This window comes from Stegostoma tigrinum, chromosome 2 (genome assembly GCF_030684315.1).
Source record: "Stegostoma tigrinum isolate sSteTig4 chromosome 2, sSteTig4.hap1, whole genome shotgun sequence".
NCBI lineage: Eukaryota > Metazoa > Chordata > Chondrichthyes > Orectolobiformes > Stegostomatidae > Stegostoma > Stegostoma tigrinum.
The window spans coordinates 102,047,639-102,072,226 of NC_081355.1; the positions used below are offsets into that span (position 1 = coordinate 102,047,639).

The 24,588-nt window shown below is 41.0% G+C and overlaps 1 protein-coding gene across 7 annotated transcripts in view; it reads right to left on the reverse strand.

Annotated features, from left to right (window-relative positions):
• LOC125465351 (E3 ubiquitin-protein ligase HECW1-like) overlaps positions 1 to 24,588 on the reverse strand; it is a 430,630-nt gene that overhangs the window by 29,783 nt on the left and 376,259 nt on the right. For all 7 annotated transcript variants that reach the window (XM_059638143.1, XM_059638132.1, XM_059638131.1 and 4 more), the window contains 5 exons: positions 21,926 to 22,024; positions 13,505 to 13,634; positions 11,878 to 12,028; positions 4,751 to 4,861; positions 580 to 665 (listed from right to left, as the gene is read on the reverse strand). In XM_059638143.1, the coding sequence (XP_059494126.1) occupies positions 580 to 665; positions 4,751 to 4,861; positions 11,878 to 12,028; positions 13,505 to 13,634; positions 21,926 to 22,024 (577 nt within the window). The remainder of the gene's footprint in view (positions 1 to 579; positions 666 to 4,750; positions 4,862 to 11,877; positions 12,029 to 13,504; positions 13,635 to 21,925; positions 22,025 to 24,588) is intronic.

Sequence of the window (24,588 nt, forward strand, 5' to 3'; positions counted from 1 at the left end):
ACGGACCAGTATTTGGCAGTAGAGTTCATGGAATAGTCTTTCAATGTTGTAATGGTAAAATTAGAGCCTGGTAATATTTTTGAATACCACTTATTATTATACTTAGTCTTACTATAAACAGTATTATACAGTAGGCCAAGTCTGAAGACAGTTCTTGACCTTGCCTTCCCCTTGACCAGTCTGTGTTGCACATGAACTTTTGGATGTGTGGATAAAATCACACATTGGAGTCAACATTAATAAGCATAAAATATTTTAATCAGCAGAGCTGTTTTTCTGTTGCAATCAATGGTATATTGAAACTTGTCTTTAACATTCTCGGCTATAAATTAACAATTGTAATATTAATTAATTGGCAGATGTTTAATGTACCCTTATAACATCAGTCTATTGCCTTAATGGAAGTATTAACCTATTTAAAATAAGAGGATTATTTCCATTGTTAAAATAGAGCTGCAAGAAACATTAAACAAATGCTTGAAGTCATATGTTAGCCAATATCATTGACATTAATCTCCAGACTTCTGGACCACGTGATATTGAAGAAAGACTCTATTTGCAATCACTGCTATTGTATACCTGTAAAAGCCGGAGCCGCTGTTCATTATTGAAGTGCTCCACTGCTGTCCAGAACCACTTTATTACAATATGACTATCATGGTAACCTGAGGAAAGGGCACAGGCAAGAACAGATGATCAGCAAATACCTTTGTAATATCATTCAGCAGGATTGTCCTGGTGGATCTGAGCTTTAACCACAGTCTTGATTAACACTTCCATTTTTCTGAGATGGTGCAGGTGCAAGGCATAAGAGATTTGAATGCATAAATATAAACACATCTCTTTCAGTTTTGTACAAAACAGACTTAATTGATTACAAACCCTGCTTATGTAACTTAAATCAAAATATTGTGTATCCAAAATTTTGTAGATTTTTGAGCCAATTAGGCATTCCTGTTACAGTACATGGATTTCAAGCCACGATATTAATCATTGTGATTTGCTAAAATAGCAACATAATCACCTCACAACAAAAGATTTGCTGTGATGCAGAAGGCTTACGGGATTAAGAAAGACGTAGGAGAATAATGATGAATGAGAACTCGATGTGATGGGTCACAAAGAATGTTATAGTGTGGAGATACATAGGGGTTATCATCGTGTCCACTGCTCATCCTGTCTCTATTAATTATCATGGAAACGAGAAGGCACTAAGAAGGTTATCAATTTGAGAGTAAATTGTGTGGAAAACCACAATATGTTGCAGATGCAGTTTTAATTTAGAAGATCTATTGAAATTGATCGCATGTGCAAACGGTAAATTATCCTTAATATTGATAATTTGGTCACAAAATAAAAGTCATAGCAGTGTTAAATATGAGTAGGCATGATTGCAGACAAGGTTTAGCAGAGGTCAAAATTAATTGTTTGGAAAGCAAGTTTGAAATTGAAATGATCTCAGCAGTGCAATATATAAATTATAAACATAAATAAAAATTTGAGCTTCCTCCCTGTATCTTAGAAACATCTCAAACTGCTTCACAGGCAAAAATCCATTTTTAATGGAGATACATTGATTGAGCAGGCAATTGTGGGAGCTATTTTGGTGGTAACAGGATCTTATAAACAGCATCAAGACAAATGACTGATTAAACCAGTTGGGGGAGAAAGACTTCACATTGGACCTCTTCGCCTGAATCAATGGAACAATGGCAATGGCAGTGTATGTTTAATTCTCTGCATGTCTTATTGCAGCATCAACCCAAATTATACATTCAGGTACTGGGTTGGGACTTGAATCCATTCTAAGTCAGAGGTGGACAGGCTATAAACCAAAACAAATACTAAAGGAGATGAGACAAAGTGAATCATTACATTTATGTCCAAATACAATATGGAACTGATGAAGCAGTTGGTTGATACAATATTCTTTCTTGCCTGGGACATATCTGGGAATCTGGTCAGTTTTAAAGTCATTTTTCTGCCTGTTTGTGGATCTTAAAATGCTAATCTCTAAATTTGGCTCATTTTGGATATAAATTCCTGGACAAATTTGGTCATAAAATCATATTGGATATTAAAAGATGCAAGTACTGGAAGCTTAAAGAAAATTAGAAAAAGCTGAAGATACACTGCAAGACGACAATAATTTTGGAAACCTATCTGTTTTTTGCGTATTTTTTAAACAGTCGATAAGAATGTGACTTTATGTTAGAGTACCCTCTCGGTTACTTAACCTGCTCTGAAGCTGGAGGAATATGAAGACTTTGAGAAACCACCTCCTGCTTTCAATTAGAAAGGGAAACTATGCCCCTCCCAATCGGGGGAATCTCCAGTAAATATACAGGTTGGTGACTGTATTTTCCTGGAAGCAGTCTTAATCTTGGGCTTCTGTTCCCAAAGTGAAACTTCAGGCCATTGTCGCTACTACAATTGCAACCCAAAATATAAGCCATCTGATGTTGGATATTAGTCCATTTTTATCCCGTTAATTTCTCCAATTTGTTTTCTTTGTTACATTAATGATTTTAAATTACTCACACTAATTAGTATCTTGATTCTCCATGTTTTGTGGAATATTTCTTTCTTCCTGTTATTATTAATGTAGATACAAAGGTCTGGATTTTCCAGGAAATGGAAATAGGGTCTACTTCTGGGTCCTGACCCTGTTTTAAAAATTCACGTGGGGATTTTCAAATCTTCAGCCTCATCAGCTCCACCCTCAGCAACTGGATCCTCAGCTTTCTGACCCACAGGCTGCAATTAGTGAGGAAAGGTAACTGCACCTCCTCCACAATAATAGTCAAAACTGGAGCCCCCCAAGGATGTGTTCTGAGCCCCCTATTGTAGTCCCTTTACACCTCCAACTGTGTGCCAGATTCCGAATGAGTGGCATCTACAAGTTCACTAACAATGCCACCACAGTGGAATGGATATCTAACAATGACGAGTCACACTACAGAAGGGAAAAAGAGCGCTTGGTGACATGGTGCAAGGAAAACAGTCTGTTTCTCAACATTGGCAAAGCTAAAGAACTGATCATTGATTTCAGAAAGAAAAGAAGAGAACCTGCCCCTTCTACATCAACAGAATTGAAGTTGAGAGGGTGAAGAGCATCAAGTTCCTCAGAGCGACAATAACTGACAACCTGTCCTGGACTTCTCACGTAGATGCGACAGTCAAAAAGGCACAACAATGCCTCTTCATCCACAGGTGGCTCAACAAATATGGCATTTCCATAAGATCCCTCACCAACAATGCACCATTGAAAGCATACTGTCTGGGTGTGTAATGGCCTGGTATGGCAACTGCTCTGCCAGGACCATAGGAAAGTACAGAAGGTGGTGTGCACAGCCCAGACCATCATGGAAGCCAGCCTTCCATCTGTGGACTTCTTTTATACGTCTCACTGCCGTGGAAAGGCTGCCAACACCATCAAAGACCCACAACACCTTGTAATGATCTCCTACAACCTCTTCTATTAGGCAGAAGATACAGAAGCCTGAATATGCATACGAACAGGTTCACAAACAGCTTCTTCCTGGCCATTATTAGACTGATGATTGGACTCTCTAGCCCCAAATAATGCTCACTAACGTTGATCTCACCTAGTGTCCACCCAGTGCAACGTAACCTGTGTGCCTCAATCTGAGTCTTTTTGATCTGTTCATCCTTTGTTTACTAGGATCTGCCTGTACTGCTCACAAATAACACTTTTCACTGTATCTTGGTACATGTGACAACCAATCAATCAATAAAGACCCAAGGTTAGGCTTGTCATTCAATCTTGGGTTTCCTTTCTGGAATGGGTGATTGGTAGACCCACCAGCCAACTCATGAAGACAGTAAGAGACAACTCAATGTAAGTTTGTCTTTCTGTTTTAAAGGCCACAGGTGCTTAGCCATGATCCTGGAGGGTAGCCCTCTCATGAAGGGCCAGCAGCAGCATCTATGACCCAGCATGGGTCCATATTGGGCAGAGAGACCCCTTACATGACATATTGGTGCCTGCCCTGTGCTAATGTAGTCACATTGCAGTATGTGGTGGTGACCCAGCATATAAAGACAGTTGTGCCATGTTGCATACTTACCCACCTTTGACCCAAACTCTGACTAATTTAAAAATTCAGCTCAAACATTTGCCCTCCTTGCTATTTCCTTAAATTTCGCCTGCCATAGTCTGAGAGACCCACATTTAATTTCATTATTCTCTTCCTTTTCATGTACTTGTTCTTTCAAGCTCTTATTCTAGTTCTTCCAATATGTTCTAGCATTTCTTGCTAGCTTACCTTCATAGTCTATTTAGCCCCTTTACCAATTTTTGATCGTTCTTTGTTGGTTCCTAAAATTATTTTATGCTCAGGTTTACTACTTTTCTTGGCAATGTTGAAAAATTCATCTTTTTAATCTAATAGCTCTTTAGTTAGCCACATGTGGATTACTTTTCCCTGCACCATTATTGTGATTGCTATTTTGCTCCAAACAGGAAACAGAAGAAATTGTCCTGTAATAGTTTAGTCAAAACAGCATTAAGTTGTCCATTAAATTATTGTCACATTGTAAATTCTTCTAAATCACAGCTTCCCTAGAAGAAAGTATCATCTATATAAGTTCATATCCTGTATTTAGTTAAGCATTGTGTATTGTACCATTCCAGCTGAAAGTTCTGAGCTACAGTGTCAAATATATTGGCCAGAAAAAATAATGTTCGCAGTCGCCTACTGAGGACTGAAAGCAAAGGAATACTCACCGCTCCGGTACTCTGTGTTATTGCGCCAGTCATTCAGGTCAATCTCTGCTGTTCCTGCAATAACCAGTTCCAACTCTCGGGCATCAAATACAGATACAAGTCGTGAATCTACTACCTGTAACAGAAAATTTCCTGTCAACTTACTGGAAGTCTTTAACACATACGGAAATTATAGCAGAAGTTTATCTGTGGAGAATTATTTTGCTCCCTCATTTGAAGAACTTGCAAAACATTACGTATAGAGCTAATTGAATATAATGTAACTCCATAAAGTTGAGACTTAATGCATAGGATCAATAGAATGAGTCCATTTGACCCATTACCTTTACCTGATTCTCTGGGAGAACTACTCACTTAATTGCATTCACCTTCTGACAATTTAAGACTTAAAAAAAAACCTCAATTCACTTATAAAAGTGATTATAAATTTTCCTTCTACTTCTGTCTTTGGCAAGTCGTGTTATGCCTTGACAATCTTTTCCATGAAAATTCTCCTAATCACTTTGAAGATGATCTTAAATTTCCACACCTGGTTTCTCCTGAGAACACAAGCAGGGTTGATTCATTTTCATCCCAGGGTGAGAGTTGAGGTTGGCGGGGTAAGGGGTGTCATCTTAACACTGTTTACTATTCTCTCATTGTAGCCAGGCTGCTTCTTGGAATTCCTTATATGGGAACAATTCTTCTGCCTTCTCAAAAGGTTTGATTAAATTTGATAAATCTGGTAATATGCTGTCAGCTCATAAAAGCATAGCATTAAAAATTCAGTTTGTTCATGAATATCCTTTGAAAGAACCCTAAGATGAAGATTAGAAATTGACCCAGAACTGTTGCATTGCCACACGTTCAATGAAAATTATGACATAATGGAATTATACAGATTAAGAAACAATTCAGCCCGTCATGATGTGGCACCTCTTTGAAACGGCTATCATCTTAATTGTTTATTCTACTTTTTTAGTCATAGCTGAACCATTGTTTTCATTTCAAGTGTTTTTCCCATTCTCTTTTGAAAGATACTGTTGGATTTGCTTCCATCACTTTTTCAGGATGGAGAATTCCAGATCATTAGAAACTCACCTTGGAAAAATATTTCCCTAAAGTCGTTCTTTTCCCAATCGTGTTGTCATTAATGGACCATTAATTGGTGGTGGGCTGGCAAGGTCAGGCTCGGATCTTCCTTCCCAGAGCTTAATTTGGGCAGATGCAGCTGCATTCTGGGATGTTACATTCCACCTCTAGGTCTGCACCTTCCAGGACTGGAAGATTCTGTCCTTTAGTTTAAATCTCTGCTTGGTCTTACCTTTCCCTGTCTCTGTGACCTCCTCCAATTTCACAACCCTCCATACATTTGTAGCTTTAAATTCTGGCCGTTTGTGCAATCTCAGTCATAACTGCTCCACAATCGACCATGCTGTCAGCCACCCAGACCCTGCGATCTGGAACTCCCTGTCCACACATCTCTGCCTATCTACCTCAGTGTCCTGTATTAAAACACTTCTTAAAGGTGAGCTCCTTGACAAAGCTTTTGGTCATCTAACTTAACATCTCTTTAGGTGTCATATTTTGTTTTATAAAATGCTTATGGTTTGCCTTGGGAAATTTCATTATATTAAAAGGTGCTACACAAATTAAAGTTGTAGCTGTAATGAACCATTTGTCTGTTTGTAAGGTTGCTCACCCTCTGATCTCCTGCCTGTTCCAATCTGAAAGACCAGGTCAAGTCCACATATTTCTGTCATCTTCATTACAGCATTGCAATTCAGGACCAGTCCTGTCCTCCAGACAGCACCAGTTTCACCCATTAGGTGTTGGGTTCACCTCTGACCCAATTAGAGACTTTGCAAATGGAAAAATCATCAGTGCAACAATATAGACATACTGCAGGCTTAGGACTTGGAAGAGATCTGGATATCAAGTTCCCAATCTCAAAGTCCAGCTCCCTTGTGTCTGCCAGCCTATAATCTCTTCAAATCTTTTATTTTCCTGTTCTTTGTTTACTATGTTTTCAAGTTTTGTGTTTCCTTTGTTATGGCCTGGATTGTTAATACGTATCAAAAAGAAATGTGATAATGGAAAACGCTGTGGATAGATGTAAACAGATTTTCCACTGGATTCTAGTAAAATATTGATGGCTCTTGCAGGAACAGCTGCAAGAATATTCCACACAGCCTCGATGTTTGTACTGAATAATGGAATAAAATAACAATGTTCATAGAGAATTGGTGAACGGCTAATTTTAAACTTTTTTTTCAACCACGTTGTTAGTAAATGAGGAACTTATAACCTAAATTAGTTAAATGAGTAACTCTAAGTGTCCATCTTTAGTCATAGTTTCTATTAGAATGGCTTTTGAAGAGTCTCTGACAGACTCAAATGTTGGCTATCCCATTCTCCCAGGTCAGGTCATTGGTAGGTGTTTATTAGTTCTGTTGTCTAGATAACTAACATATAGATCAGATGGATACCAATAGCATGGGATTTAGTTCCTATTTCATCAAAGATAGACATGGGATTTGGGTCCTTGCCTTACGTACAGTAGAAATCATAGTATTGTACTCTGGTTAGGCAAGTAATCTTCCAGGACATACCCGCAGGCATAGAATTTATGAAGAAGTTCATTGGCATAGATTTAGATGAAGTCAAGGAACACACAATAGCAGAAATTGAAAAGCATATGCATGGAAGTGGAACAACAGAAGGGTCAGCAAGTTGACAAACTATTGAAGATCCTCTGAAGAATTTTATTTTAATTCATAGCCATTGTCAAACCTTAAGGAGCAAGGGACTGAGGAGAGATACACAAGAATGAATTAACTGAAGGCCACAAACCAAGAGATTGTTTGTTTAATTAGTAATATATAGTGAATGCTGTTCTCTATGTATGTTTGTTGAAACTGTACCTACAATAAGCATAAAAGAGCACGAATTAGTTGAGAGAACAATAATAAATTTTGCTGATGATACCAAACCAGCAAATGATAAATTGTGACGATTCCTGTGAGAAAGTACAAGATGAGTGAACAAGCAAGATATGGTATCATTCTATTTTTATTCAAATCATGGAGAGACCAATTTAACTCATGTGCAAGCACCTCACACCTATGGTTGAAAACTCAAGGGACCTAGTCCCATCTCATTGACAATAAAGAGGTTATCCCAGAGAGCCTACAATTTCACTTTCAGATGGTGATCTGTAATCCTGTAACAACAGCATGAACTATCCCAGCTTTCAGATATTGGACTGTAATGATTGTAACATTTTATGAGTTCCCTGAATGGGGCTGAACACTTGCTCCAAAGCTAGTGAGTTAGCTGTTTATTGTTTTACATTTTTGAGGTGTGCAGCTATATACGCTTTATTCATGTACTTTGAATAAATAAATTAATTGGTAGTTTGAACTTGGACCAGTAAAATACTCTTGCAGGCTTTCTTTTGTCTCAATTTGAGAATTGATATGGGCCATGACACCCGTTGAGGTATCCAATGCAAAAAAAATTAGATTGCAGCTCATAGAGACACATAGTTCCCTTACAGAAGTATCTGGTGACATTGACTCAAAAGATTATTTTGCAAAAATTCCATCCCCTCCACCCCTCACCAACTAGGGGAAGATTTTTAGATGTCAGTGGGAACAGGAACTGAGGCTGGTGAGTGGTTAATTTGATCCTGCTGGCTGCCTTACCCGTTGCCTCTATGCTATTGTCAGGCAGCTTAGACCAAGCTTTCTGATAAAATTAAAAGCTCAGTTCAGGCCAATGCTTAATGGCAGACTGGAATCTTTCACTTGGCCTGTGGGTCCCTCCGGCTGTGGGAACATGGCAATTGCCTCCAGTATGCTGTTGAAAACCGTACGGGTCACCTGATCATGGCTGCAGCCACAGACCATCCTGTGGAGGGCTTTCCCCATTGGCCATTTTTAAATTTCAAATCTTTTAGAACTGCTGAGAGAGGACCTTGAGATGGAGACTTTCTGCATCTTCCCTACCCTCAACTCCAGGCTGCAGTTTCTTATGTGCTTGAGTCGAGGGGTGGGGGGTCAGTACAATTGCTTCTCCAGCATTTAGGGCACACAAACCACTCTGTCATGCACAGTGAGTAGTGCTTCTGCTGAATAATTAGTCACTACAGACTAAAGTTACAGCAGGTAACTGCCGGCAGCATGGTATCAAGACTTGCTTTTGACAGTGGGGCCCTGACGAGAAAAAGGGAAATCCCAAATAAAGGGCACTTTCTGCTGGAGGGCAGCTTCAGCTGGACTTAAGCTATTATTTTAATTTCTGACTATTATTTCTGGCCCTTCAGCTTTGGCAATGGCCTCAGTGTGTACTGAAACTTTCTGAAGGTATTCAGAAATTTTGACATTTTTTGAGAGCATCTAATTTTAAGTTCAACACTCAAGTCATTTCAACATAGAGGGAAGACTACTGTGCTATAGAGCAATCCAGCCGGTTTCATTCTCTGGTTCAATCCCATTATTCCTGCAAATTAGTTTCCCTCAATTGCCTATCTAATCTTTTCTGGAATTCATTGATTTTTCTCTGTATTCACCACCTTCGTAGACAGTGTTTTCCAAAACATTACCTTTCGCTGGGTAATAAAGTTCTTGCACTCTCAATCATTGCTATTCCAAAACATTCAATCTATGCTCCTATTCTTACACCTTAGTCTAATGGGAATTGCTTTCCTTTGTCTACTCAATCTAAATCTGCCATAATTGTGTACACCTCTATCAAAATTTTCTCTCAAACCCCTTTTCTCCAACGACTAACTGTAGCAAAGAACATAGAACATAGAACATAGAACAATACAGCACAGAACAGGCCCTTCAGCCCACAATGTTGTGCCGACCATTGATCCTCATGTATGCACCCTCAAATTTCTGTGACCATATGCATGTTCAGCAGTCTCTTAAATGTCCCCAGTGACCTTGCTTCCACAATTGCTGCTGGCAATGCATTTCATGCTCTCACAACTCTCTGTGTAAAGAACCCGCCTCTGACATCCCCTCTATACTTTCCTCCAACCAGCTTAAAACTATGACCCCTCGTGTTAGCCTTTTCTGCCCTGGGAAATAGTCTCTGGCTATCAACTCTATCTATGCCTCTCATTATCATGTATACCTCAATTAGATCTCCTCTTCTCCTCCTTTTCTCCAAAGAAAAAAGTCCGAGCTCAGTCAACCTCTCTTCATAAGATAAGCCCTCCAGTCCAGGCAGCATCCTGGTAAACCTCCTCTGAACCCTCTCCAAAGCATACACATCTTTCCTATAATAGGGCAACCAGAACTGGACACAGTATTCCAAGTGCGGTCTAACCAAAGTTTTATAGAGCTGCAACAAGATCTCACGACTCTTAAACTCAATCCCCCGTTAATGAAAGCCAAAACACCATATGCTTTCTTAACAACCCTGTCCACTTGGGTGGCCATTTTAAGGGATCTATGTATCTGCACACCAAGATCCCTCTGTTCTTCCACACTGCCAAGAATCCTACCCTTAATCCTGTACTCAGCTTTCAAATTCGACCTTCCAAAATGCATCACCTCGCATTTATCCAGGTTGAACTCCATCTGCCACCTCTCAGCCCATCTCTGCATCCTGTCAATGTCCTGCTGCAGCCTACAACAGCCCTCTATACTGTCAATGACACCTCCAACCTTCATGTCGTCTGCAAACTTGCTGACCCATCCTTCAATCCTCTCATCCAAGTCATTAATAAAAATTACAAACAGTAGAAGCCCAAGGACAGAGCCCTGTGGAACACCACTCACCACTGACTTCCAGGCAGAATATTTTCCTTCTACGACCACTCGCTGTCTTCTGCTGGCCAGCCAATTCTGTACCAAGACAGCTAAGTTCCCCTGTATCCCATTCCTCCTGACCTTCTGAATGAGCCTACCATGGGGAACCTTATCAAATGCCTTGCTGAAGTCCATATACACCACATCCACAGCTCGACCCTCATCAACTTTTCTAGTCACATCCTCAAAGAACTCGATAAGGTCTGTGAGGCATGACCTGCCCCTCACAAAGCTGTGTTGACTGCATTTAATCAAGCCATGCTTTTCCAGATGGTCATAAATCCTATCCCGCAGAATCCTTTCTGACACCTTGCAGACGACAGACGTGAGACTTACTGGTCTGTAATTTCCGGGGATTTCCCTATTTCCTTTCTTGAAGAGAGGAATTACATTTGCCTCTCTCTAGTCCTCAGGTACGACTCCAGTGGAGAGCGAGGATGCAAAGATCTTCGCAAGAACTGCTTATGAAAGTAGCCAATGATATGAGACAACTCTCAGACTTGTCTAAGTGCAACGTTTTCAAAAAATTCCTATTTTCACATTATACATGTGTAACATCATGCCAAACAAAGCAACAAAGTGTATTTATCAGACTGGTGCATCACATCAGAAACTTATTTGTGATTCATAGCTTCTATCAGTCATAATGTTCGTTAGATGCCCGTGCAATGGGAATTTAAGAATGTTCTGTCTAATATTGAAGTTTTCAGTTTGGTGTGGTTTTACGAATCATTTTTCCTTCCTTTCAGTAGCATAGAGTGAGTGACAGGGCTGCAGGTAACAGAAAACCGAACGATCACAGGCTTCACTCTTGGTTTGTGCGGAGCGTTGAAAATCTGTGTGTGTGTTGTGTAACTGTACCACTAAAGGGTAAATCATGGTTGAATGTGAGGAGGCTGTGCATAGGGTATGGGTGGTGGTGGTTGGAGGAGGAGGTGGATGATGGTGTCGGGAAGTTGGTGTTAATTGTAGGGTTAAGTCAGGTAGAAATAGAAACTCAAGTACTGGAATTTACTTATTCATAGAACAGATTATGGGGGAGAAATGTCTTCATTTAGATCATTGGAGGAAAATTAGAAGATTGAGTTAAGTCAAACTACAGGTAGTTCTCCTGTAGTGCGATAATCGCGTTCTTGTGTGACCTCGCACTATAGAAAATTGTGTTCTAGGGAAATCGCTATGCCTGTACAGCAGAAAGTTTGTGTTATCCAAACAGCGTCCACTATTCATCAATTGCGATACAGCCATTTCACATTAACAAAATACACGTTGCAGCACAAATGCCTGTAAAAACATTCAAAAATCCAGCCCAAGAACTTCCACCTACCTCGTAGAAACCGCGAACCAAGGCTTCAGTCTGCTGAACGACACCTCTTTCCACTCTCCACTTCACCATACGCTCAATATATTCTTTTTTGTTTTTCTCTGATACTTGAATATTGGCCCCACCTGTCTTGAGTTCTCGTTCTGTGACCTAAGAGTAGCAAAGTTATTATTTACAAAGAAAAGTGAAGAAAAACATTAAAATTGTTTGAATTTATGATAACAAAATTTTTTAAAAACTTGATCCCGAATCACTAAAGGTTCCCCTGTGGATATTACTTATACTAATTTCCTAAAACTGTATCAAAATAAACAGAAAATAAAGCACAGGTCTTATGAAAGAGATTGACAATGTTTCCTCCTGAGCTTGCAAAACTGTTCAGAATCTAAAGTGTGACTCCGAGCACATGCAATTGCAAGATTCATACCAATCAGCTGCAACTTTAGATTGTGTCAATTGACATGAATGGAATATTCTTTACAATTACTTTTTTGCTGTGTGAAGCCTATTTGTTGTATTTGTGTGAACCACTTAAGGTGGACATGCAGCCACAAATACATGCATCTTAAAGGGGAATAAGGAGCTCTTTGTTCCTGATGTGATAATATCTGTTCAGACTGCTGCACTACTTGGGGAGAATACTGATCAAAGCATGTTCAGGTGGTGTGACTGAGAGATTATAATCAGAAATCAATGGGAACTGTGGTTAGCATCCGTCATGTATGTGACTAATCATGCCCAAATTTGCACATTGTTTCAGCCATGCCTTTGATTTGCACCCCATGTTTCTCTTGTTTTCCAGCTCCGCCATGCAAACTGTAGACCAATTCAAGCAATGCAAATGGAAATAGAATGTTGGATTCACTGCATTTACTTGCTATCTGATTCTACTTATCTGCACAAAGTGAAAAAATTCAACTTGTGCCAGCTTCTGCCACCAAATGGACAGTGGAGGCAATGGCCTAGTGTTATTATCACTAGACTCTTAATTTAGAAAGCCAGGTAATGTTCTGGAGACCTGGGTTTGAATCCTGCCATGGCAGATGGTCGAATTTTAATTCAATACAAATCTGGAATTAAGAGTCTCATGATGACCATGAATCCACTGTTGATTGTTGGAAAATCCCATCTGAGCCACTAATGTCACTTCAAGGAAGGAAATCTGATATCCTTACCTGGTCTGGCCTATGTGTGACTCCGGGCCCACAGCAATGTGATTGAATCTTGGAGCAATTAGGGATGGGTAATAAATGTTGGCCTAGCCAGCGATACCCTTGTTCCATGAATGAATTAAAAAAAACCTAAATGTGTGCCTAAAAATGTTGGTCTGAGGCTCAGTTTCAAATAAGCCTCTATCTTTATTTGCAGTGCAGTGAGTTGTGGCTGTGAGCCAGGGATTCTACTCCAGTTCATCAGTCAGAGTCTCATCAATTCAGGCTGTCTCCAACTTTGAGTTGATCTGCTGTTAGGTCATGGTTAGAGAGGTAGGCAAAGCAGTATTGGGGGTGGTGGGGATTGTGGTGTGTTCAGGCCGGCTGTATATTGTCACATCTTTATTTCTTTAATGTTATTCTTCGTGTTTTGTCAGTTTAGCCTGTTGCTGCAGTAAGGACAAACCATACAAACCTGCCCAAACACCTCCTCATTAACTGTAAAGGTGAGATCAAGGATATCAGTGATGTCATTGTCCTTCATCCATTGTAGACTCTGGTGGAACTCTTCATCCAGATATTCCAGATCACTCAAGTCACATGGTCTGAAAGGAAATAACAGATCATTTAAATTAGCAGGTAGTCAATTAACTCTGAATGATTTATGATTGAATTTCACTATTTGTAAATTTGTTTAAGAATGGAAAGTACAGAACCAGAAACAGGATCAGTTCAATGGCTTGGTTCTTGAAGGGAACTAATAATCTTTTCAATTGTCTATCTTCTGAAATATCTGTCCAAACCTCTCCAAATCTTCCACACTATCTTGACTCCAATTCATTCCTCGGAGGCCTAGTCCACACATCATCACCAGTGTATAAAGTTTTAAAGTCTAAACTGTCTGTGTACTCTCTTTGAACTTCGAGTCAGTGTCCATGGGTTCTTGACTTAGTAGCAATTCCTTACTGAGATTTATGTTCTATCCCTTTAGCTGTAAATCCCAGGCTTAGGCTTTTTTACTTATCACAATTACATACTAAACCATGGGGAGCCAAGCCTGCAGTTGTACAGACCATTACATTCTAAGTGTGTTGTTTATACCTACCTGATAACTGGCTGACTAGAAAGACTACCTATATACTTGGACATCAGAGGGTTATGAGTCTTTGGAATTCTTTTTCTCAAAAGGCAGTAGACACAGAATCTTTTTTTTAAGGCAGAAGTCGATAGATTATTGATTACCAACAGGATGTAAGATTATCGGGGTATGCAGAAATGTAAAGTTAGATCAACCATGAGTTTATTAATGGTTCAGCAGGCTCAAAGGGCCAGGTGGCCTATTTTTGTATCAGAGATAGTGGGAACTGCAGATGCTGAAGAATCTGAGATAACAAAGTGTGGAGCTGGATGAAGACAGCAGGCCAAGCAGCATCTCAGGAGCACAAAAGCTGACGTTTCGGGCCTAGACCCTTCATCAGAAAAGGGGGAGGGGGAGATGGGTTTGAAACAAATAAGGAGAGAGGGGGAGGCAGATCGAATGTGGATAGAAGAGAATATAGGTGGAGAGGAGACAGATAAGTTAAAGGGATGGGGATGGAGCCTGTAGAGGTGAGTATAGGTGGGGAGGTAGGGAGGGGATAGGTCAGTCCAGGGAGGATGGACAGGTCAAGGGGGCAGGATGAGGTTAGGAGGTAGGAAATGGACTTGCAGCTTGAGGTGGGAGGAGGGGATAGGTGAGAGGAAGAACAGGTGAGAGAGGTGGGGATGAGTTGGGCTGGTTTTGGGATGCAGTGGGAGGAGGGGAGATTTTGAAGCTTGTGAAGTCCACATTGATACCATTGGGCTGCAGGGTTCCCAAGTGGAATATGAGTTGCTATTCCTGCAACCTTCAGGTGGCATCGTTGTGGCACTGCAGGAGGCCCAGGATGGACATGTCGTCTTAGGAATGCGAGAGGGAGTTGAAATAGTTTGTGACTGGGAGGTGCAGTTGTTTGTTGCGAACGAAGCATTGGTATCCTGCAAAGCAGTCCCCAAGCCTCCGCTTGGTTTTCCCAATGTAGAGGAAGCCACACTGTGCACAGCGGATATAGTATAACACATTGGCAAATGTGCAGGTGAACATCTGCTTGATGTGGAAAGTCATCTTGGAGCCTGGGATGTGGGTGAGGGAGGAGGTGTGGGGGCAAGTTTAGCATTTCCAGCGGTTGCAGGGGAAAGTGCCGGGTGTGGTGGGGTTGGAGGGGAGTGTGGAGCAGACAAGGGAGCCCTGGAGAGAATGATCTTTCCCGCAGTGGTCGAGAATGTCCTCGACCATATCTCCTGCATTTCCTGCAACCATCCCTCACACCCCATCCTCGCAATAACCGCCAAAAGAGAATCTCCCTAGTGCCACAACGATGCCACTTGAAGGTTGCAGGAACAGCAACTCATATTCCGCTTGGGAACCCTGCAGCCCAATGGTATCAATGTGGACTTCACAAGCTTCAAAATTTCCCCTCCTCCCACTGCATACTACCCCACCAACCTCCAGATACAATGCATCATCCTACGACACTTCCGCCATCTACGATCCAACCCGACCATACAAAGACATTTTTACATCCCCACCCTTGTCTGCCTTCCAGAAAAACCACTCTCTCTGGGAATCCCTTGTCTGCTCCACACTCCACTCCAGCCCTACCACACCCGGTACTTTCCTCTGCAACCGCAGGAAGTGCTACACTTGCCCCCACACCTCCTCCCTCACCCCCGTCCCAAGTCCCAAGATGATCTTCCATATTAAGCAGATGTTCACCTGCACATCTGCCAATGTGGTATTCTGTATCCACTGAACCCGGCGTGGCTTCTTCTACATTGGGGAAACCAAGCGGAGGCTTGGGGACCGCTTTGCAGAACACCTCCGCTCGGTTCGCAATAAACAACTGCACCTCCCATTTGCGAACCATTTCAACTCCGCCTTGCATTCCTTAGACAACATGTCCATCCAGGGCCTCCTGCAGTGCCATAATGATGCCACCTGAAGGTTGCAGGAACAGCAACTCATATTCTGCTTGGGAACCCTGTAGCCCAATGGTATCAATGTGGACTTCACAAGCTTCAAAATCTCCCCTCCTCCCACTGCATCCCAAAACCAGCCCAGCTCATCCCCGCCTCCCTAGCCTGTTCTTCCTCTCAGCTATCCCCTCCTCCCACCTCAAGCCGCACCCCCATTTCTTACTTCCTAACCTCATCCCGCCCTCTTGACCTGTCCGTCCTCCCCCGACTGACCTATCCCCTCCCTACTTCCCCACCTGTACTCACCTCTACAGGCCCCATCCCAGCCCCTTTAACTTGTCTGTCTCCTCTCCACCTATTTTCTCCTCTCTCCCTAGTTATTTCAGAACAATTTCCCCATCCCCCTTTTCTGATGAAGGGTCTAGGCCCGAAACGTCAGCTTTTGTGCTCCTAAGATGCTGCTTGGCCTGCTGTGTTCATCCAGCTCCACACTTTGTTATCTGGCCTATTTTTGTTTCTTGTTTTTATGTTTGAGCATTAGCTACTCGTTATCTCACCTTCTATAATTTCCATGACATTTGTTCCTGACAAGATATTGCTTGAAATTTGAATATCATTAACCCCTCTGTCTTCACATTTTATTTCATTGCCAAATCTAGTTAACATTATTGCAATTTCCATATATATATTGTGAAGAGAAATGGTTTCTACTCCCACACACACTCAACACATCAGTGCAGCACCATTTGCAGTAATTGGTTGGTTTTATTTGGTTTAGACAATTTTCAATCCAACTCAAATGCTTGCCTCCTATTTATGTCTCTTTCTGTTATAAACTAACTATTTGTGCAGTACAATCGCTGAATACATGCTAAAATCTAAATTTAACACACGTTCAGATTTTCCACTGTTATCAGGCTCTGTCACTTGCTCGATGCAGTCCTGTGCTTAAACAGAATCTCCTGAAAACTAGGAAAGAGCTGGCCCAGAAGTGAAAGACTGGATAATATTGTACTAATCCTATAAAGATTGACAGTTTCATTGTTCATAACTCAATCTTGTCTCCCTCTTAGTACAACATACCAACACTTTTTGTTGGATTAACCATTCTTAGAATGTCTTCTTGCACTTTTACCTACAATAAGTTTTAGGATCATTTACCTAGTTTCTACTTTGTTCCTTTGTTCCTTTTTAAAGATTTATCTTATGCTAGCTCAACTCCAATCTTCAAGCAGTAATTCCATTTGTTGTGATTCCCTGAAGTTTGTCAGAAGGACCTTACTAATTTAATTGGTCACTTCATCACCTATCTGTGCATAAATTGCTTAGTGGATCTTTCAGTTGTCATGAATCCTGGTATTTTGTAATTTTTTGAGTATCACTGTAGAATGGTAAAGAGCTAATACTTTCTTTAATACACATTATACTTAATAACTCAAGTATGTCAGTGCTAATAGTTAACAAAAATGCATAGTTTTGTTGTGTTTTAAAGAAATACTTTTTTTCCTTAAAGGTTATGTAGTTACCTTTCTTACGCACCTCAGCCAGTTCAGTTTGGGGGCACCTAAACCATTCAGGTCTAGAATTAACTAGATCTGATTGCCATGATGCAATGAGTTAAGTGATCTCAACAGGGACTTTGGTAAATGCACTGCAACTGGCATAATCATCAGTGGATTATGGAGAAGGAGGTTAACATTGTCCATCTACAGAATGCTTCCCAGCAACCCATGCTGGAAATGAGCACATAAAAAAGTGCGAAGAGAATTGGACTGACATGCCATAGTCAACAAAGATGAGGGTTGTTCCAGCATTGTCTGACATTAAGTACTGAAATGCTGACATGAGTAAAGTACAAGTATATGACTGGTGTCCTTGCAACAATGCTCCAATACCAAACATTTAATTTTTTTTCGGTGTTTAATTATGTTAAAATTTCTCTATTAATAGGAACAATGGATTTGGAGTGAAAGTAGGCGTTTGGAGCCTTCTCTGGTATTTTATAAGATCATGGCTGATCTGATAATGTTCTCAACTCTATCCACGTGTCAGCCCACTGCTCTTCCTTCAACTCCTCATCCTCCCTTGCCAATTGGATTTCTAATTCTGGGAGATATTTTGTATTTTTTCTCAATAAAATCAGACACAAAGTAATAATTTAGCTCCTCTGCCATTTTGCTATTTCCCATTACAAACTCTTCTGACTCTGCCTATGATGGGTCCACGTTCATTTTAGCCAAATAGTTTGTGTTATATGTCTATAGTGGCTTTTACATCGGTAATAGGGGAATGCTAAAACCCATCACAAAGGATGTGATATATGGACACTTGTATAATAATGATCTGACTGGACGTAGTCATCAGCATGGATTTTGGGTAGACAAACAGGAGGCTGGAAGAACACAGCAAGCTCCATCCTTACCACACCGCCCCTCCCACGCCAACCTTTATCTGCATCTCCCCCTACCCCCACTTCCAGTCCTGAAGAAGGGTAATACCCGAAATGTTGACTGCTACTTTCCCCCCGAAGCTGCCTGGTCTGTTGTCTTCTTCTGTTTGTCTACCAAGGATTTCAGCAACTGCCGTTTTTTTTTGTCTCTAGCATGGATTTTAGAATGGGCAGTCATCTTTGATGAAATAGTTGGAGCTTTTGAAAGAAATTACTGACAACATTGATATAGGAGTCTACTAAGATTCTCAGAAGGCATTTGATAAAGCCCCCCCAAGGAATCTGGTTAAAAAATTAAACACATGGGATAGGATATAATGTACCAGTATGGATTGAAGACTGACTAGCATAGAGGAAACAAAAAGTAGGAATAAAAGGGACATTGTTTTGACAGCTGTGACAAGTTGGATACTGCTTATATATATATTTGGGTCCCAGTTGTTCACGATACATATCAGGGATCTGGATGTGGGGACCAAATATAATATTTGAAAATTTGAAAATGATACAGAGTTAAGAATGAATGGATGTCACAAAGAAGATATAAAAAAAATTCAGGAGTATTTGGACTGGCTTAGCGAATGGACAAGAAAATACACTTGGAATATAATGTGAAAATATGTGAGGTATCCGCTTTGGTAGGTGGAACAGATGTCCAGAGTATTTTTTAAATGGTAGATGTAAAAGAGGACCTAGGTGTTCCTCGGCTCAAGGCACTGAAGGTGAACATGCAGGTTTAATAACCTATTGGGAAAGTTAATGCCATATTCACCTTCTTAAAACCATAAGACATAGGAGCAGAAATTAGGCCATTCGGCCCATTGAGTCTGCTCCGTCATCCAGTCATTGCTGATAAGTTCTTCAACCCCATTCTCCTGCTTTCTCCCTATAACCCTTAATACCCTTGCTAATCAAGAACCTATCTATCTCAGTCTTAAATGTACTCAATGACCAGGCCTCCACAGCTTTCTATGGCAGTGAATTCCATAGATTCACCACTGTCTGGCTGAAGAGGTTTCTCCTTATCTCCTTTCTAAAAGGTCTTCTTTTCAATCTAAGGCTGTGCGCTCGGGTCCTAGACTCTCCTACCAAAGGAAGCATCTTCCCAACATCCACTCTGTCCAAGCCATTCAGTATTCTGTAGTTTCAATTAGAGCCCCCCCCCCATCCTTTTAAACTCCAATGAGTATAGTCCCAGAGTCCTCAAACATTTTTATTGCAAGAGGATCTGTACACAGGAGTAATGAAGTCTCGCTGCAGGTTGGCTAGACTGTAGCTGGTGTACTATGTGCAGTTTTGTGTCCTTGAACCTGGACTACTGGGTGAGTTTGCTTTCCTTCTCTCACAAGAGATATTTCTACCATGGGGAGTACATTGAAGGTTCACCAGAATTGATCTTTGGATTATTATAAGAACATAAGAACCAGAAGCAGGAGTAGGCCATCTGGCCCTTCAAGCCTACATGTTTGTGCATTATGATTTGCCAGTAAAGAGAGTTTAAACAAATTGGGCTGGAATTATATATTTTGATGAATGAGAAGTGATCTCTTTGAAACTTATAAAATTCTTACAGGGATGAACTGGGTAAAAACAGGTAAGATTTTTCCCCTTGAGGTTGTTGAGGTTGGTTGTTTCACCAAATTGGTTTCTTGTTTTACAGACGTTTCATTACCATGCTGGGTAACGTCCTCAGTGCAGCTTCTGATGAAGTGATGATATGTTTTCCCACCTGGTTTTTAAACTCTGGGGTCTGTTGAGGTGGATTGCCTCATTTCCGGTTTTCCTTCATCATAGAATGTACATGGGGTCGAGTTCTATGTGTTTGTTAATAGCATCCTTTGTGGAGTTCCATGCTTCCAGGAATTTCCAGTTTTCCTTCGTCATAGAATGTACATGGGGTCGAGTTCTATGTGTTTGTTAATAGCATGCTTGTGGAGTTCCATGCTTCCAGGAATTCTTGTGCCCGTCTCTGCCCAGCCTGTCCCATGATTTTGGTGTTGTCCCAGTCGAATTGGTGGTTCTCCTTGTCCATGTGGATTGAGATGAGTGAGTATTGGCCATGTCTTTTTGTAGCCAGCTGGTGTTCATGTACTCTTGTTGTTAGTTTCCTTCCTGTTTGTCTGATTTAAAAACCAGGTGGGAAAACACACATCAGAGGCTGCATTGAGGATCTTACCCAGCATGGTAATGAAATGTCTGTGAAACAAGAAACCAGCTCGGTGAGCCAAGCAACCTCAACAACCTTAACACTCACAACCTGAGCTACAAATCTACTCGAAAACCTTAGATGTTTCCCCTGTTTGGGAAGTCAAAAACTAGGGTGCACAAACTAAAAATAAGGAGATGCCAATTAGGTCCAATTTTTTTTAAACTGGTTGTAAATCCTTGAGGGACACGAAGCTTAATCTTTGAGTATGTTTAAGGTAGATGCTGATAGATTTATGATTACCAGAGGTGCACAGGTTTATGGGGATGGAGTGAGTTAAAGGCATTGAAGTAAGAACTAAAAGAACTGTGGCGGCTGGAAATCAGGAACAAAAACAAAGTTGCTGGAAAAGCTCAGCAGGTCTGGCAGCATCTGTGAAGTCAAAAAAACAGAGTTAACATTTCGGATGTGGTGACCCTTGCTCAGAACTGTAGGGATTCTATGTACTGCATCTAGAAACAAAATAGGGAGGCTCAGTGATTAGCACTGCTGCCTCACAGCGCCTGAGACCTGGGTTTGATTCCACTCTTGGGCGACTGTCTGTGTGGAGTTTGCACATTCTTCACGTCTGTGTGCGGGTTTCCTCCGGGTGCTCCGGTTTCCTCCCACAGCCCAAAGAAGTGCAGTCAATGTGGATTGGCCATGCTAAATTGTCCATAATGTTCAGGGATCTGTAAATTAAATGTGTTAGCTATGGAAAATGCAGGGTTGCAGTAAAAGGATAGGGGGAGGGAGAGGGGATTGGGGATGGGGATAGAGATGGGTCGGTATGGATTTGTTGGGCCATTTCCATACTGTAAGGTTTCTATGATTAGCATTGTTGGGATAAGCTGCTGGCATTTTTCTTTGCAAAGGCACTTCACTACAATCTCTAAATTAAGATCTATGTGAAGAACATCATAGTTAGTTCTAAAGTACTTCATGTATAAAGTGAAACAGCAAGGCAGACTGGGAACTGAAAGCATTGTTAACTGTTAACTGTAGATTGCATGCTGTGGGATCACAGAAATAGTACCTTTGATCTGTTTAGCCTCAGAAAATGGAAATTTTATGATTTTAAAGTCATAAACACTCATTCTTGTAAATGCATATTTATTAAAGGGTTATAATGTTTATAGGATGGCTATAATGTCATCAAAGAATTTTGCTTTGAAATATATTCTGATATTTATCCTGCAATAATATCAGTGTAATGGCATATAAAATCTTCCAGTTGTGTCGGCAATCTGGAAGAATTGTGCACTTACAGCCTTAGCAGTGCCTTATAGAAAGGTCTGGTGAAGAAGGCATCTAACAGGTACTGGTGAATTAGAGCGAGGCCCAGAATACGACCACTGAACCTGAACCTGAAAGGAAAAGAATATTTATAGTAAGAATTGCATGCAATAAATAATAAGAAACCAGCTTAACTAGATTTGACGTAGATTTGCCATTTCTGCCATTTACAATTTGTCAAACTCATACTTGAAAAGATAAGTAATATTTGACTTTCTTTTAATGTGGTAGGATACCATGGTATAAGATTATTTACAATCAAATATATTTAAAGGAGATGACACAGAATAGGGGTCTGGTATTTGCTTCAGAAAATAAGGGGCCAAGAAACAGAGAGGCTTCTCACTCAGAAAGAACACAGGATGGCAATTTAGTTTATTTTTCATCCTCTTGGTCTCAAGCCAGCTGATGCATAACGTACATATTGAAGATAACCAACAACATATATTCATGTACCATTTATATGGTAATAAAATGTTCCAAGTTGCATTACAGAAGAAAGGTGAAAAAATGAGTCACTTAAAAAAAGGTACTTGTATGGAATCAAAAAGTTGCTAAAAGACAGAGATTTGTTATATCTTTTCACTTCTCCACTATTGCTAATATATGAGCCTGCTAATCCGACATCAGGTACTGGATTAGCAGCTTTTTTTACTATTTAAATATTGGGAAGAGTAAAGCCATTACCTCCAGTCCCTGTTCCAAACTCTGCAGTCCAGCTGATGACCCCATACTTTTCTGGGGACTGAGGCTCAACCAGACTGTTCACAAACCTGGTGTTTTGTGGTTGTGAGACAACCACACAACTGCATCAATCCAAAGGACACTTATTTCCACCTCCAAAACAACTCCCAACTTCAGTCGTGCAAGCTCATGAGCAGCCAATATACTCAGTCATTTGCAAAAGAAAGCAGAAATCATTGGAAAAACTCAGCAGGTCCAGCAGCATCTGTGGAGAGAAATCAGAGTTCACATTCAGTTGCAGTGACTCCTCTTCAAAACTGGTAGTAGCTAGAAAAGGTTGGTACATATGTAAAAGATGGGGTGAGGGAGTGAGGTAGAATAAATGATACATGGAGAAAGAGTTTAAAGAGAGAAAAACAGTTGGACAGGCATAGGAGTGGTTAAGGTCAGCATGGGAGAATGAAAGGCTGCTAATGGGGACCATTAATAGCTGACAATGGGTTGAATGGTAGCACCCCCTGTGATAACAAGACCTGGTGTGTGGGGTTAGAGTGAGGACATGGGACAAGTTGCACAGGCCCTAAAATTGTTGAACTCAATTGTTGAGTCCAGAAGACTGCAGAGCTCCCAAGCACAAAATGAGGTGCTGTTTTTCCAGTTTGCACAGAGTTTCACTGTAGCACTGCAGCATGTCTGAGACAGAGTTGTTGGCCAGGGAACACGGTGTTGTGTTGAAGTGGTAAGGAACTTGAACCTCAGGGTCATTTTTACAAACAGAACATGTGTTGGTCACCCGGTCTGTGCTTCATTTTCCCAATGTAGAGGGGACCACATTGTGAGCAGTGAATACAGTAGATTAGACTGAGTGAAGTGCGGGTGATGTGCTGCTTCACCCTGAAGGCGTGTTTGGGCCCTTGGACACTGAGGAAGGAGGATGTAAATGGGCAGGTGTTAGATTTTCTGCGGCTGCAGGGGAAGGTGCCATGGGGCTGCGGTGTGTGTTGGGAATGAAGGAGGAGTGGACCAAAGTGTTACAATGGGAACAGTCCCCATGGAAGGCTGACAATGGAGGCTTTTTGACTCAATATCAAGTCCAATGATTTTTGGGCTTGTGACTCCTCTCATGATCTTACTGTAACCCCACATACCAGATCCAGGTTGCTACCATATACAACCCATTGGTCAACTACTAACAGTCCCCATTAGCAGCTATTCATTCTCCAGACTGACTTTTACCTATTCCTTTGGCTGTTTAACAACTTTTCTCTCTCTTTAGGTTCTATCTCCACCCATCAGTTACTCCTTATTCTCCCCACCCACCACCATGTCCATCTTCTGCATAAATACCAACCTTTTCCCAGCTGCCATCAGTTCTGGAGGGTCACTGGCCCTGAAATGATAGCTCTGACTTCTCTTCACAGATACTGCCAAGCTTTTCTAGCAACTTCTGTTTTTGTTTCTGATTTCCAGCATCTGCAGTTCTTTCGGTCTTTTACACTCAATCATTCCTTCATCAACCTAGATTTGACTATTCCAACACACCCCGGGCTGGTCCGCCACAATCAAAAAATTTGAGCTTGTGCAAAGTTCTGTTGCTTGTATGTATTTTTAACCAACCTGTTTGGAAATCTTGTGACACACTGCACCACTGGGCCAGAGGTAGCCACAGTACCACTGCACCATACGAGCCCTGCTGTGTGTGTATCCTTAGCTGCACAAAATCCTATTTACTTTACTCCTAAGATTGCTGACCTTCTTGGTCAAGTAAGTGACTCAGTTTTGTGCTTATTTTCAAATCGATTCATGACATTGTCCCTCCCTGTCTTTAAAATTTTCTCCAATTGCGTAATCTGCTGATAAATGTGGCCGTCTGATTATTGCCTTTTGAACAGCCCTGATTTTAATTGCTCCCTTATTGATGGTTCTGTTTTCAGCAAAACAGGCTTAAGCA